Raw genomic sequence first — 15065 nt, forward strand, 5'->3', positions numbered from 1 at the left:
CTGTAGGTACTGATGATAGGTACAATGTTCTAGAAGTGAATGTTCCAATTAATACGACCAAATGTGCCAAAGCTATTTTTTTATTCAATCCATTCCAGAGAATGAATATAATAAAACTGCTTCAACTGTGAGCTTCTATCACTTTAGCTGTCAGCAAATTTCAGCTTATTTAAAAGTAACAAGTTGGTCAAAACACATTTCTGTTAAATCAGAAATGAATCATTCTAACTAAACAGCAATAAAATGAGCAGGGCAATTTTGTGCTGTTTCTATAATGCATTGTTTTTGACCACTTCCTCCCATCAACATGAGCACACCCTTTCAGCACTTTAGGATTGTTATTTAGTCCCAGTAGAGCAAAACAGAACTGCAGCAATTTTGAAAATCAGCACTTGTTTAAGCTGAGCATGAAGTTTCACCATTCTGAAAAGAAAATGATGTGGCAGTGTTTTTGGAGTGAAATGAGAAGCTCTCCTGACTGTTTACAAGTAATACTTCTGAGAATGACAAAACACATAAAAAGGTTGCCACACAGTTGCCAAAACTATTTACAAGAAACGTATATATATATATATATATATATATATATAGTATATATAAAGTATATATATACGTATATATATATATATATATATATATATATACAGTATATATAAAGTTATAAAGAGATTACAGTATATAAGCTATTAAAAAGTTATAAAGAGATTATATAAGCTATTAAAAGAAGTTATAAAGAGATTATATAAGCTATTAAATGTATATATATATATATATATATATATAAAGTTATAAAGAGATTATATAAGCTATTAAATGTATATGTATGTACATATATATATATATATATATACACACATGTATACACATGTTTCTTGTAAATAGTCTTGGCAACTGTATATATATATATATATATACACATTTAATATCTTATATAATCTCTTTATAACTTAATCTCATTTGATTTGTGACATGGTTCTGCAAATGATTATATATGTAAATTCTTGCAGAATATTCTGCAATGCTTTAATGACACGAATGAATGTCCACATTATAAATGGTCATAACTGTGTTTTAAAATTATAGTTTTAGATTTTTTTTATTAATATACATATTATATTGTGTGATCATTCTCATTCAATAAATTATCTATTTTTTATTTTAAAATTATTGCATCACTTTTTTTAAATTTTGCATTGATATGACCGTAAATAGACTCAAGGTGAATGGAGAGATAGCAAGGGAAAGGGATATGTCTATCTCACTTTTCCAGGCTCATATAAAGATCCCAAATCTCACACACCATGATAACCATTGCTCTGTGGACTCAAAAATATTTGTTCTAAAATAAATAAATTAAACAGGTGCGGGAAAGAGCCGAGTCAGACTGCCAAGAGTTGACAGATCCATGGACTTTTTTCCAACACTAGGTAAATATTTAGATGAATTTACTTTCTTTTAAGTTTCTCACCATTTTTGATCACTATTTGGTCTTCACTAGATAATTTCAAATGGTTCTGAAGTTCCCAGAAGACTATATAGAACAAAAAATGTTTAAAGTAGAGTACATAAAAGACCTTTACAGCCGTTTTGAAAACGTCACAGTCTATATACAGAAGCATGATGAAGACAAAGACACCTACCTGGGTCTTCTTGTTTCCGAGGTGTTGTCTTTCTCTGTGAAATAAGAGAGGAAACAGAATATCATTAACAGATTCTATGCAATATGAACACACTCAGCTATTATTATCTACTTTTCAACACTGTGTAAAATCCTTTTGACAATATTTTTACCACTGACACAAAGAAACAATCTAACAATGATCCTGTCATTCCTATTTAAGACAGCATTCTGTCAGTACAGCAAACATACATTTAAAAGGACAATAAAACATATACTTCAGACTGCATTACACAATAATTTCCTTCTACTTCCAAATATACATAGAAGATCATTATATCAAAGTCATGCATTGGCATGCATTATGTTTGAAGTGTACAGTATGGACAGTCAGTTTAGATTAATGTTGGTTATCTCACCTGTGCTTTTTGAACAGCAACATCTGAGATCATAATAAGACAGAAAAATAAAACTGTAAAGGCAGCAAAAGGCTGTACACATACAAATTACAATTCTGTGGCATTATATTGAGTATTATAGATATCTCCAGAAAGAAAGTAGTTAAACTACTTGCCTTATATCTAGAGATCACACAAAACACATTTTTGCTCTTTTTAAAGCGTGAGGCACAGGGCGAATGGAATAGAAAAAAAAAAAGGTCTAGAGATGAGGTTAACTACTTTTTACTCTCCCAGATACCAAACAACTATCTTTATTGCTGGATATGATCCTCGCAACAACAACAAAAAAAAACAAAAAAAAAACAAAACAATAATAATAACTCTTAAAACTGGAAATTTTTAGACTCACTTTGTTTCAAAACTCACTGTAGTTGAACGAAATCCTTAATGTTATACGATTGGAGGGTATTTGTTTTTTTTTTTTATTTGTTTATTTGTTGGTTTTTGGGCCAAACTCACATAATTAATTTCAAACTATGAGGCAGTACTTTCTGGATTTCCTCAGTTCTGCATAATAGACCTTTATGTAAAGTCCTCTATGGCTATGCCTTTCTATGCCAATGTTAGCCCATTTGTTATGTTCTTGTTTTATTTTTTATTTATTTAGCTACTTTTGTTATTGTTTCGATATTCATACTCTTTGCTTTGCATATTATCTTAAAAAAACATACTATATATTTTTTTTTTTACTTTTAACTTGTGCACCATGTTTTTGTCTGTAAGTGGAGTGGTCAAAATGTTTGCATAGAAAAATAAAGGAAAAGGGAAATGCAACTGAATGCAAAAACATTGGCCCTTGAGGATGTGGTACATACCTGAATCTGATATTTTATTCTTATAGTAAGGAACTATTCAAGCTCTGCATTACCTTCAGACTATGGCATGAGAGTTACATTAGAACATACACTGAAATATTTATGTTAAGTCTGAAAACCCATGAGCCTGACATGATAAAGAATCTGAAATCACCTGGCATCAATTCCAGTATAATTCTGTGAACAGTTTGTGACTGTAGTCGGTGATTCATTCTTTTTCTATTTAGTACGGGGGGTTCTGTTGAGCGTATGGGAGTTTGGAGGTTGGAAGTTATTTACGGAAGTGTGATTGTTTTTGTCTTTCTCTCTCTCTTTATCCTTTTTTGTCAAATATGAAATGCCAACATGGAGAAGCTCTTTACTGACCATTACCTGCCCTTCCACAGGCTCCTAGTCTTCCCAGACAGCCCTTATGAGCCCCGTTTCCACATTTAGTACAAAGATAGCCTTGGTTAAAAATTCCCCTGAAGAGCATGAGGGTAGAAAAGGTCAAAGGTGTCAACGCTGACTTTTGTTGATTTACACACATGTACCTTACATGACTATTACAGACCCCATTAAATCAACTTTCAGGCCATGTCAGTTAGCTTCAATAGACCTTAGTCAGGGTAGCATCATATTACATTTTTGACAGAAATAAAAAGAAGGCTTTGAGGGACCGAAGTACAATTTGTTCAATGGATTATACTGTTGGATGAAACATCTTTCTAAAAAACCTTCAATAGATAAAAACTCCATTAAAACATGTCCGGGGACCTTTGTACAGTGCATGTCATTGTAAAGACTGTAAAGGCCCATTTACACCAAGAATGATAACTATATTAGCATCCACAACAATGTACGTTAACTTTCTGTTCATTATAAGCGAGCACTGCTGTTTTGTCATCTACAATTTTAAATGCTCAAGCTCTTTAAAGCAGGATGGATTCTGATTGGCTGTCAATGTTTTTTTTATCATCAAATGGAAAGGGATTCTAAAGACATTGTTTCTCTCTACAAAAAAATGTTGTAAATTTGTGTTATTTACAAAAATATGAGGCTGTTTGTTTAGATTTACAACAATCTTCATCATTATCAGTAGCATATCAAATTAATGAAAATATAAATCTTTTAGTTTAAATATGATCTTGGGAATAGCCTATATAGTTCTGTTGTTTGTTTTATGTTTGTTTTGAGAATAGACATGACTTTCTTTTCCTCACTGGAATTCCTCCCCAACTCAAAAACAATCTGTTTGTGGGAGACTTTGAGCTATCTAAAAGAGAAGAAAGATCCAGACCTACGTAGCTAAAATGCCTCGATTGAATCATCTCTTACTGGCCTATGTCATTAATTGGAAATATTTGCACATCACTAAAGTGTGTGGACTCTGAGGAAGATTGCGGGGTTCCATTTATTATAGGGCCTATCTCTCGCAGCCTTGTTTTCATCTGTGTCAAGTTTAATATGGCATCTACCCTAACTACCCCAACAACTATATTTTCGAAGATTTATACACATTTACAATGTCACTGCAGAGAAAGCACACAAAAAAAAAATATGCTCATCAAGCAATTTCATAAGATCTTTATTTTAATAATCTGGTTTCATTAACTGCCTCAAAAGTGTAATGAGAGCTCACCTGAGAAGCATATGACAGGAGCTGCAGGTCGTAGCCCTCTCGAAAGTGTGCATTCTGAAGAGGTGAGAGTTAAACGTGGCATTCTCAGGGCGAATATTAGATCTGAAATGGAAAATGGGAAATATGGAAAAACTATGGTGCAAAGTTGACTGATTGGAAAAATGACAAACTAACTGTGTGAGTTAAACTGAATGTTTAAGTGGCCAGAGAGAACGGGGCTGGATGTTGTGGCCCGTGTGGGCAGAAACAAAAAACAGATTCTGGGCATGAATCAGAGCATTGGGGAATCACTTTGCCCAAACAACTCTGAGATTGATTCTTGCATCAAGAGAGCGGTTTGCATGCAGCAGGTGTAATTTGTTGTTTGAATGCACCTTTCAGATCATTATACGCAGTCAACCACATGTATATGTGTGCAAACAATTTTTTTAAAGGGTGACATATAAATCAAGAGGGAGAGGAAACATCATTTCAGACTCTCTGCACGAGGCATGGCGTATCCTCTTGAGCCTACACAAATTCCAAATCAAAACTTTCGTTAGTCCCCCCCCCCCTCTTCTTTCACTATTCATTTATTTCATTGTAGCCCTTGTAAATACACTGTGCCATCAAATCTCAACAGCATCTCAGATCCAGAATGTCACCATGTACTAGAGCGAAGTAAGCTGCTTGACATCAAACTGCATCGATATTATCATGCTTGGTGCTATATCAAATAGAAGATGATGTGTGCAAACATTTTCTCTCTCTCTGACATAAAAAAGTAGATGTTTCCTATTGCCATGGGCGCTATTCTATTTTGAAAGCAGTTTGATAGTGTGAAAGATACCAATTTAAAAAACAATTTCTAACCATAACTAACTAATTTCAAATCTTCACATTTTATAATTAGTATTTGATTTAAATGTACAAATACACTCACTCTCAAAAAACAGTTATTTTAAGTTAGATCTCAACTATTTGGTTAACAACTCAATGGAGGGAATGATTATAAGTGAATTACTTCAATTCATACTTTCATACCTTCCAGTACCTTTTGTGCTGTTTATAAAGAGTGAAGGCTATGGTTCTTGTTTATTGAAATTGCTCAGAAAAGATCGAAACAAAACTTTTAAGAAAGTCTGGGACAAAACTGTGATTTTTGGGACCAAAGTTTCAAACTCACATGGCCATCTCAAACTGGTCGAGCCATTTCTTCTTCAGCTCTTTTGTCTTGAACAGGAACTCAAATCCACTTTGCCCCTGCTGGTGGGTGAGGAAGAACCCGTAGCACCACTGCCAAAGGACAAGACAGAGCAAAATAACTGCTTAAAAGATTCAAATTAGACTTATGTAAAGACCTATCTTCAAATATGCATTTACATTAAGACTTTTTGTAATAAGTGGCACAAAAAGTTGATGTAATAGAAAATTAAAGGGTTTTTGGTTTAAAGCTATAATGGGGGATTGCGGTGAGGCTTGGTGGGTGATGGGGGGAAAGGGCTCATTTTATTTTACACGGTAATAGACAGCCAGAGGCAACCTTGGGGGAGTAGACACATTCATCATCAACTATTCAGTGTGTATGGGAAAAATATGTATGTGTGTGTGCTGTGCATGAGTACATTTGTGTGGCGTAGCATTTATGCCAGACTACTCTCGCAGCATCCCATCCTTGCCTCTGTCCAGGCCAGTGTTGTAAAACTAAAACTGTTAAATATTATTTGTAGCAATTGAAATAGAGCCGAAATAAATTTAAAGTATTAGATAAAAAATGTAAGTGAAATTTTGAAGAGTTGCCTTAGCAACTATCTGATATAAGTTGAAATACTATAATTACTCAAACTAAATAAAGTACATTAAAAAATTCATTTAAAAAAAAATAAAAAAATTAAAGTACTTTAGTTTAAACTAAAAAAAATTAACTAAATAGAAATTAAAATAAACAAAACACAAAAAATAATACTAAAACTAAAATTAAATTGAAAACTATAAAAGTAAAAGTTAGTTCAAAATATGAATAAATACTATCAATATATCAATAGTACTAAAACAACACTGTTCGAGTCAGAGAATTTAGCCAAGTATATCTGGCAATATTAACTCTTATAAACAGGTTAATTACAAACCAGACAAAATGCTTAACCAATTAAAGAATATGAAAATGAGCTTCCAGAGTTTACACGTTAAATTTGCTTAATTCAGTCAATATATTTATCTAATTTAACATGAAAAGCATAATATTCTGTTCCGTGAGTTATCGAAAGACTGAAACATGAGGATGTGTTCAGTACAAATCTTTCAATAAAAGGGAAAAAAAACCTTCTTATCAGCAAATGTATTTATAAATTAAACCAGGTGAGACTCTAAAAGTTTTATTTAAACGTAATTAAAGCCCTTTCAATAACTATTACAAGCTCTACAAGCCAAAAGTAAATGTGTAAATGTAGTATTCATTCTTTGAGAATTGCATAATGTGATAATGTTTATTAATGATTATATTATAAAGTTTTACGATCTTCTAAAAGATTTTTATGTGGCCATGTCTGTGTATTTTGTGGCTGAAGGAATAAGATCCATCAGTGTATTAAGTGTGTGTATGTGTCCTGAGGAGGGGCAGAAAAGCACTTCAAACAGAAAAGCCAGCAGGACTTCGCCTAGCCAAGGTCTCCTTGAGACAGATTTCATCAGACCATCTGTTCAGAAGAAACCTTCCTTTTGGTGAAAGGCATAAAAGAGAAAAAAATATCAAAAGTTTAAAAGACACGTGTGCATTATTTTTACATCTGTGCGACTATTGCTGAGCCCAAAAAGAACATCAGAAAACCAAAGGTAACCTGAGGATGAGCTGTCTGCCTTCACGGACTAAAAAAAAAAATGTAGGTACACAGTTCTGCAACCTCTATATATACACAATTTAACATGGGATACTCTGCACAATGAACACAGACTTTAGACTGTTTACTGTCAAAAGGAACCAAGTCTTTCCACAGCAGTTGGTTCAGCATGTAGCAGCGATCCGTCACCATCCATCAACCCTCATAAAGAAAAGTAACATCTGTCTGCAACACTATGCAATGAGCTCTCCAGCCTGATCTGTTCCACTTACCATTACAGTCTAAGGGACAGCTTGATTTTTGGTGCTTTTTTCAGCTTGAAGAGGTCTGGCTGTTAGATTTTAGGCTGTTGAATGACAGTTGACTCACAAAAACAGGCATAGTTTTCTAGTTGACAAATTTGGGAAAAAAAAATAAATCAAGCTTAGCGTCAGTTCTGGCAGGTCACGTTCATAGACTGTAAAAAAAAAAATAGCCGTAGTGTCCGTAACATTAGCCGTAAGTTTCTGAAGAGCGTTTTTGGAGCCAAAAGTGGATGGAGCCGGTGTGGTGAAGAGATGAGTCTCACTGAAAAGATGGGTCCCAGCTTAGGACCCAAGCAATCCGATTGGTTCAAAGCTAGTTTTATGGGTAATCGCTTTAGTGCCTGGTTACAAATCAGAGAAAATCCCTTTATTATAGAAAACGTTTAAAATACGTTATAATGAGTCATTAATGTCTTTAAGTTACATGATGACGTTTGTTACAAATAAACATTATAATGAGTCATTAATGTCTTTTAACTTAAGTGTTTAAAGTTCTCGACTGAAAAACTCTTAAAGCTAAAGTTCGTGAGACAATAAAAGTAGTATTTTTAAATTCCGTAGCCTTTTTTCCTCTGCTATTGACGCAACCTACTATGAAAAGCGCTATACAAATAAATGTATTACTTGATGGCAACAAACTACTTTTATCATTTTTTGCTGTCTTATCTTGCACATAGCAGCAGGATTTAGCATTCAAGCTAAACTCTAGCTAGCTCTAAAATTTGGCATTTTAACATTGCGGAGATACAGATTTGACAAAGAGCCTCAAGTGGCCAGTCAATGAATTGCAGTTTAAGTTCAATGTTGGTTTCAAGGGAGACAGGAACTGAATCAGAAATCGCCGTCAAAACCCTCATTCACTATTCCCAACGTTAGTCCACTAATACTGAATGAAAACGAGTGAGCGAATTCGTTAAGTACACATCAGTTGTACACTCGTTATTGAGGTGCAATGTGGGACAGAATGAGTGCACTCAATAACGTCCACTATGGTTTCTGACACCACTGCAAATGGGTGCCCTCTCAAATAGCGCCTTATTTGAGGGTATGTGGACGATTTCAGATACAGCTAGGGAGGTCACGTTAGTCAAGCTAAATTAACGATTTAGTCGGTCACGGTCACGTTAGTCAAGCTGGCATCAGTGACTCTCAGCTGATCCACGTCTACTTATAGGAATACGACGCCTATCACTGTATTCATATATAAGCTCCTTCAGTATTATCATCAGCTATTGCGTTTCTCAGGAGCTAATTACCCTCCTCCATCCCCAGCTTCTCCTCTCGTCATTCAGTATGGCATTCTGATTCCCCTTGAATCAGACTAAAATTATCTAATTATGTTGTACATTAAAATGAATTAATGATATCTGCAATACATTCACGTTGGTTATGTTCTGTTTACCCCAAGGGTTGTTATTGCTCTTATCCATGCTAGGCTGCATGAATGCGCAGAGAGTTCTTGCCCAGAACAGAACCATACCGCCAATCCTAACTGTATGCTAATTGTCAATCATATTTGACGATAGCGGTCCTGACAGAAATATTTAAAACATGCTGTTAATTGCCTATTTAAATTAGGTAACTTTAAGAAGATTTATTGAGTTACAACTTGAACAGTTCAATGAAAGTTGTTTCCTTTATTAACATGTTTTTAAATACTTCAGTAGTATGTTCTCATCTCATACTTCCTATAAAAAATGTACATTGAGAGAAAAGACAGCAACAAAAAGGGCAACACCACATAAATGGCCATTTAATTAAACAACTCTTATATATACCCACAGTATATATTTGCATACAGTGTATGTATATATAACTAAAGTATATTGTATTTGGAAAACTGCACTGAGAAGCAGTAATTCCTGGGGGTTGTTTGAACATTTGTTTTTTAGCATTATTTAGTTGATCTAAAAAAGGTTTTTTTACTGACTTATGCGGTTTCAAAGAGCTTACAACAGCACAACTAATTTGCATAAAAATGCACTTTGGTAAGTCACACCGTCCTTAAAATGGTTTGGATATCGCTAGAATATCCTACAGTATCCTGGAGGACATAACTACTTTTTACAGAGGAAAAAAAAAATCAGCAAAGACTATTCTATGACATTAACAGATCAAAAGAGATCTGAGGGAGAGTTATGTGGAGCCGTGTGTGAAGAAGACAAGAACGCTCAAGTGATTTCTATTCTAGTCCGACCTCAATAAAACACTTCAGAATGGAACAATATGATGAATATGAGCAGATGTTGGGATCATGAGAAAAATATAACGGTTTGATGTTTGGGTGCAGTTTTCTGAGCCTAAAACCTCCTGTTACTATGTTTCTCACTGACCTTTCTGCCGTCCTTATCAGTGGTGGGGTTATTTGTGATCTTGAAATGATTGAGGTCAATCACTTCCTTCATCTCATAGTTGTCCCCACGCCTCTTGCAGACGATCACAGCGACGTCGAACAAAAAAATATGTCTGCAGCATCGACACGTCATGACATGGCATGAAAGTAAAAACAGGAGTGGACTGCAGTAAAGGTTTTTGCCTTAAGCCTCACCTGTCCTGTCTACGTTTGTCCACATTTGACACCAGACGGACTTCACCATCACCCTTCGGTCTTCCGTAAGAAAGTAAGCAATGATTCTGTGAAGGGAAGTTCATGAACAGACAGGAAAACAACGATGACATAAGTACTATGCTTTTAAAAGCTGAGGGCATGCTTATTGTGAACAACTTACCAAATTCTCTATGGATCTCTGATACTGATCAATCTCCCTCAGAGTCTCAACGTCTCTTTTCACCTCATTTACATACTGGGCTAAGTCCTGTTTAATGAAGGAAAAGAAAATGAAAAATGGCTTTTATTTCTAAATTATGACTATTTTTGACATACTAAAAACATACTAACATTATAAGGGCAACCCATGAAACATTATAAAATAATAAAATTACCTTTAATTTCTTTAAAAAATACTACTGAGCCTACACTTTCGAGCGGTAGTGTATATATTATGTTAAATGAAATATGTCAGATTCTCCACTATTTCTGAGTTACTAATCAGATAAGTACATTGTGACATTGATCGTGTAACTTTTTCTCTGAGATGCTTTTTCAAAAAAATCTCCAATCATGCTGGAGAACATGATAATTAGATTTGCTGTCATTAAAACAAAAGAGAGACAAGCCATTATGAAAAACACATTATGAAATTGATGTTCATTTTCAAACCAACTGTTCACTCAAATTGCATTGATAAGACAGTGTAATTAATAATAAAAGAATTATGAAATTGATGAAAAAATAAAATGAATGAAAAATAGATCCAGTAATTATTTTATTTCATCAGCGAGAATAAACATCTCCACATTTCAAAAGAGGTTTTTCAAAAGACCCTACTGGGATAACGTGGATCTCGGCTGATTTCCATTTTAAAAGGCAGCCTCTGCTCAAACACTCACTTATGAGTCTAAATTAAACACACCATTTTACAGGCAGGCAGGTAGATGAGTTCAGTCCCTGTCTGAGCAACTCTCACTGCTCCCATTCGGCTCAACACTAGAGGATAATTCCAACAAATTAAATCTTCGCAGGCCTCTGTTCCATTACTGCTCCTCACATAACCATTAATCTGCTTTCCACCTACTCTGCCAGTGAGACAGATATGAGGCGTTGACATCACTTCACGTATAGAACCCCATAATATCTCAGGGATATTAAAACATTTCCAAGAACATGCAGGAATGAGCTGATGTACCATTCTAAATAGAAATCAATGCTGGTATAAGTGAGACATCTCAAGGAGTTTTGTGGCTTTTAGGCCCTGTGTCCACCAAAGCATTTTTTTCAAGTGGCTGGCGTATTTTTCCATTTGTCTTTAAAGGGAGCTCTGCGGTTTTTAACGGTCGCCGAGAGTTGCAGAGTATTCAAATTTGGGTAAAAGTAGCACTCATCACTGTCAGCAAACCAATCACATTGTAGAAGGGGCGGGACAAATACCACAACAACTAACAGTCACATTCTGCTTGTACAACATCAACGGAAGACAACAACAAACATAATAACGGAACAAAATAATTTAAAACAAGAGCCAGATCACTTTAGCCTGGTTCAACCAGACTCTAGTTCATTTCATTTCCACATAGAGTCTGGAACCGCTCCATTGAGAAACGTTTCCTTCCTTGTAGGCGGGTTCACTATTAAAGTTCAAATCTATTGGATCTGCCCAAAGTCACTCACGTTCTGCCATAGCCAATCGTGAGTGACGTATGTCACGCGCCGAAGAGGATTATGTTACGAGCGCCGCAGGTTTTGTTAATCTAGGAACAATTATTAATTCGAAATGTATATTTGACACGAAGGACAGTGATATATACATCCAACGGTGGAAGCTGTGTCTAATCATTACAAATACGCCGCTGTGGTCGTTTTCTGATCTGCCGCAAATGCTGTAACATTAGCTGCTACAGTGAATGATCAGTCTCTATCTGCAGATGTGTAATAAACAACAATTTTTTCATATTACGTCTTATTGTTTCTTAATTACCTTAATTATGGTCTTCAAAGTATGTGTTTGTACATTTTTATATGGCATTTAGTTTTTTTAGTAAAACAAATCAACCATTGCCATCTAAAACTGAAAATCAAATATCTTCAAAGTATGTTTTTTTACATTTTTATTTATGACAATTATTTTTTTTAAATCACAACCAATTTGTATGATTTACAACATGTAAAACTGACACACCAACCTCCTGCACGAGTGCACAAAGGGGCTCAAAATGTTCTATTCATCACAAGAATCAGTAAATATACAGTTGGGAATATGAGCGACTGACATGACTCCTGAGCGGATCTTCAACAATAGTTTAGCAGCCAGGACTCGGGGCTTCCGAACACCGCGAACACCAGGCTAATAAACCGTCCGTCCAAAATGTCACGGTCATCGTGCACGAACTGCCCAGCACAAACTTCCAAACTTTCTGCCTCCTTCACTTGGTCCTCCGTTGTGCAACAAGAGGTGAGACGACAACAATCCGGCTTTAAATTCTGTATATTCGGCAGTTTCTTTTCCAACAACCGACCGAATAGCTTTTCTCACGTCTTTCTCCGCTGCCATTACTGAACTGAAACTGACGCGCTTACATCAACGTCATCGTTCTCAGCCACTCCCTCTATTCGCTGATTGGTCCTACAAAAAATTGATTTCTGGAAACCTAGGGATATGGAGCGGTCCCAGACGCAGTACTGAAGTAAAATGAAATTGAGCGGAAGTGCGTAGGAGCGCGCAGCCAGGCTAAGATCACTTTACATTGTATCGATATTTTTATATAGAAACAGCACAGAAACAAACGATCTGTGAAATGAGATATTAGTAACACTGCCACGGATATTACATATCATACCAAGCACATAGGCTTAGTCTATGTTAGGAGCCGCACAGACAAGTCGACTAATTGAATTTAATTCTTTGCCATGTAAGTCTGACATCGGTTAGCTGCAGATCATGGCCTAGAGAGGGCGCAACAGGATAATAAATCTTTGAAATCCAATTTTATGCTCCATTTCCAACTGTTAAAATGAAACATAGCGTCAAATATAATATAATTATATATAAATTTATAATCAAATTATATAATTAATTTGACGTTCCCTTTCATAAGTTCCCTCATGAAAGGGAACGTCTCGGTTACTATTGTAACTCTCGTTCCCTGAGTGGGGAACAAGACGCTGCATTCCCCCTTTTCGCACGCAAGAGAACAACTTGCTTCGACCCTTCAAAAGCTGACGTGGCTATGTTCCAATGTCCTTTTATAGCTTCCGGATCACCGTCACATGCAACGTCAGTGACGAAAGACATAGCACCAATCAAGATTGGAGCAGTTCCATTACAGCCGAAGGCATTCCCCAAAGCGACGAGTATCGATGTCTTATCTTGTTTCCCATTTAGGGAACGAGGGTTACAATAGTAATCCGAGACGGTTTGAGTGTCATTGAGTGTCAACACAGCTGGTATGCTGCTGGCGACTAGCAATCAACTCTTCCTTTCCTTATATGTGTGTACTTATGTTCTGTATGTAAATCTTTTGTTCTTCATAATTGTTAATTTAGCATCTTGCTATGATAAAGAGACATCCACACTTGCATTGCGTGTTCGTACATTTTTGGGGGCGGAGTGTTTCTCAGAAATCACTTACATTTAATAATTACAAAAAAATTGCTAATCTGTACTTTCTGTACGTGTTTTGATGTAGATTCCATAAGAAATTGATACTTACTCTCATGGCATCAAGGGCTACTCGTAGGTTGCTCTTTTCTGTGGTGTCATTAGTATATTTGACCAATTCCTATATGAAAAGTAAAAGAAAAAACTTAAGTTGTTTAAATACATCTCTTCTTAGAAGATCATGATTTTAATTTCTAAAATTAAATTAAGACAATAAAGTCAAAATATCATGATGATTTTGTCCACATACCACAATGAAAGAAGAAAAAAAAGGCTAATTAAAACAGTGCAATCCTTGAAAAGTGAGAAGCAGTTTGGCATAATCTTTTTTTTTTAATTAATGGTCATGCAGGGGAAAAATAAGACAACTTTTTAATTATTTATTTCATTTGATTAATGCGTTTCATCATTTTAGTTAAATTATGGCCATGTTCTACCAATTTTCCCCCCTCGTAACAATTTAGTTAAATTCTGGCCACACTATCTTGTTTTCCCCGCCACATTAATCGTGGGCCTCCGTACAAACGTTCTTCACTGATTATTAATATTTGAAAAACTTCAAATCAAATCATGTGGTGAGGCCTAGATTTAACCAACTGAAACCAAAGTGAATATTTCTACCCTGGTGTATGTGTTTCTTTATCTTGGAGACCTCATATGTCATTGTCACAGAATGTGGGCACATCATCATTATCATCATCATCATCATCATCATCATCATCAAAACTCTGGACTAGAACACTTCATTGAGGACTTGTTCTGAAAGACCCACTGTCAAGTTTCTAATGAGTGCACCAGTTCAGTTTTGATGGGATGCTACACATTTTGATTTGAACCAGATTTATTCCACGGTATCGAGAAAAGCATCAACAGAACCTTTTGATACACGCTATAACATAACTAATTAACTTGATAAACAAATCTGGCCTTTGGATTTGTGCGCAAACAGACTCGAGCACACAAACACGCTGGGAGAGAAATGGTGTTGTCCCAAGTATGAAATCTGTGCAGCTCATCAGAAACATGCATTTGTTTTCAGAGTGGAATCGAATTCTGCTGGAGAGAGACAAACAGCCCAATCGCCGCAAGTAAACAAGGTGAGTAGAAAGTTCAGCACTCTTTCCAGATTTACATTCTGACCCAGGCCACTGCTGTGACTTTGATGGAAGCTCAAGCATGTGTGTGCACATGCAACTAGACTCAGGTTTGTGAAG

The 15065-nt window shown here is 35.5% G+C and overlaps 1 protein-coding gene across 5 annotated transcripts in view; it reads right to left on the reverse strand.

Moving 5' to 3' along the window:
- vav3b (vav guanine nucleotide exchange factor 3b) overlaps positions 1-15065 on the reverse strand; it is a 45459-nt gene that overhangs the window by 15407 nt on the left and 14987 nt on the right. For 3 of the 5 annotated variants that reach the window (XM_089131369.1, XM_089131367.1, XM_039676685.2), the window contains exons 11-19: positions 13904-13972; positions 10366-10452; positions 10185-10270; positions 9970-10102; positions 5681-5790; positions 4516-4617; positions 3261-3358; positions 2038-2060; positions 1641-1674 (exon numbers count right to left, since the gene is read on the reverse strand). In XM_089131369.1, coding sequence (XP_088987495.1) covers positions 1641-1674; positions 2038-2060; positions 3261-3358; positions 4516-4617; positions 5681-5790; positions 9970-10102; positions 10185-10270; positions 10366-10452; positions 13904-13972 — 742 coding nt within the window. The remainder of the gene's footprint in view (positions 1-1640; positions 1675-2037; positions 2061-3260; positions 3359-4515; positions 4618-5680; positions 5791-9969; positions 10103-10184; positions 10271-10365; positions 10453-13903; positions 13973-15065) is intronic. The other 2 variants (XM_089131368.1, XM_039676686.2) reach the window with 1 other exon arrangement.

Source organism: Pimephales promelas, chromosome 5, assembly GCF_988280905.1.
Source record: "Pimephales promelas chromosome 5, fPimPro1.hap1.1, whole genome shotgun sequence".
NCBI lineage: Eukaryota > Metazoa > Chordata > Actinopteri > Cypriniformes > Leuciscidae > Pimephales > Pimephales promelas.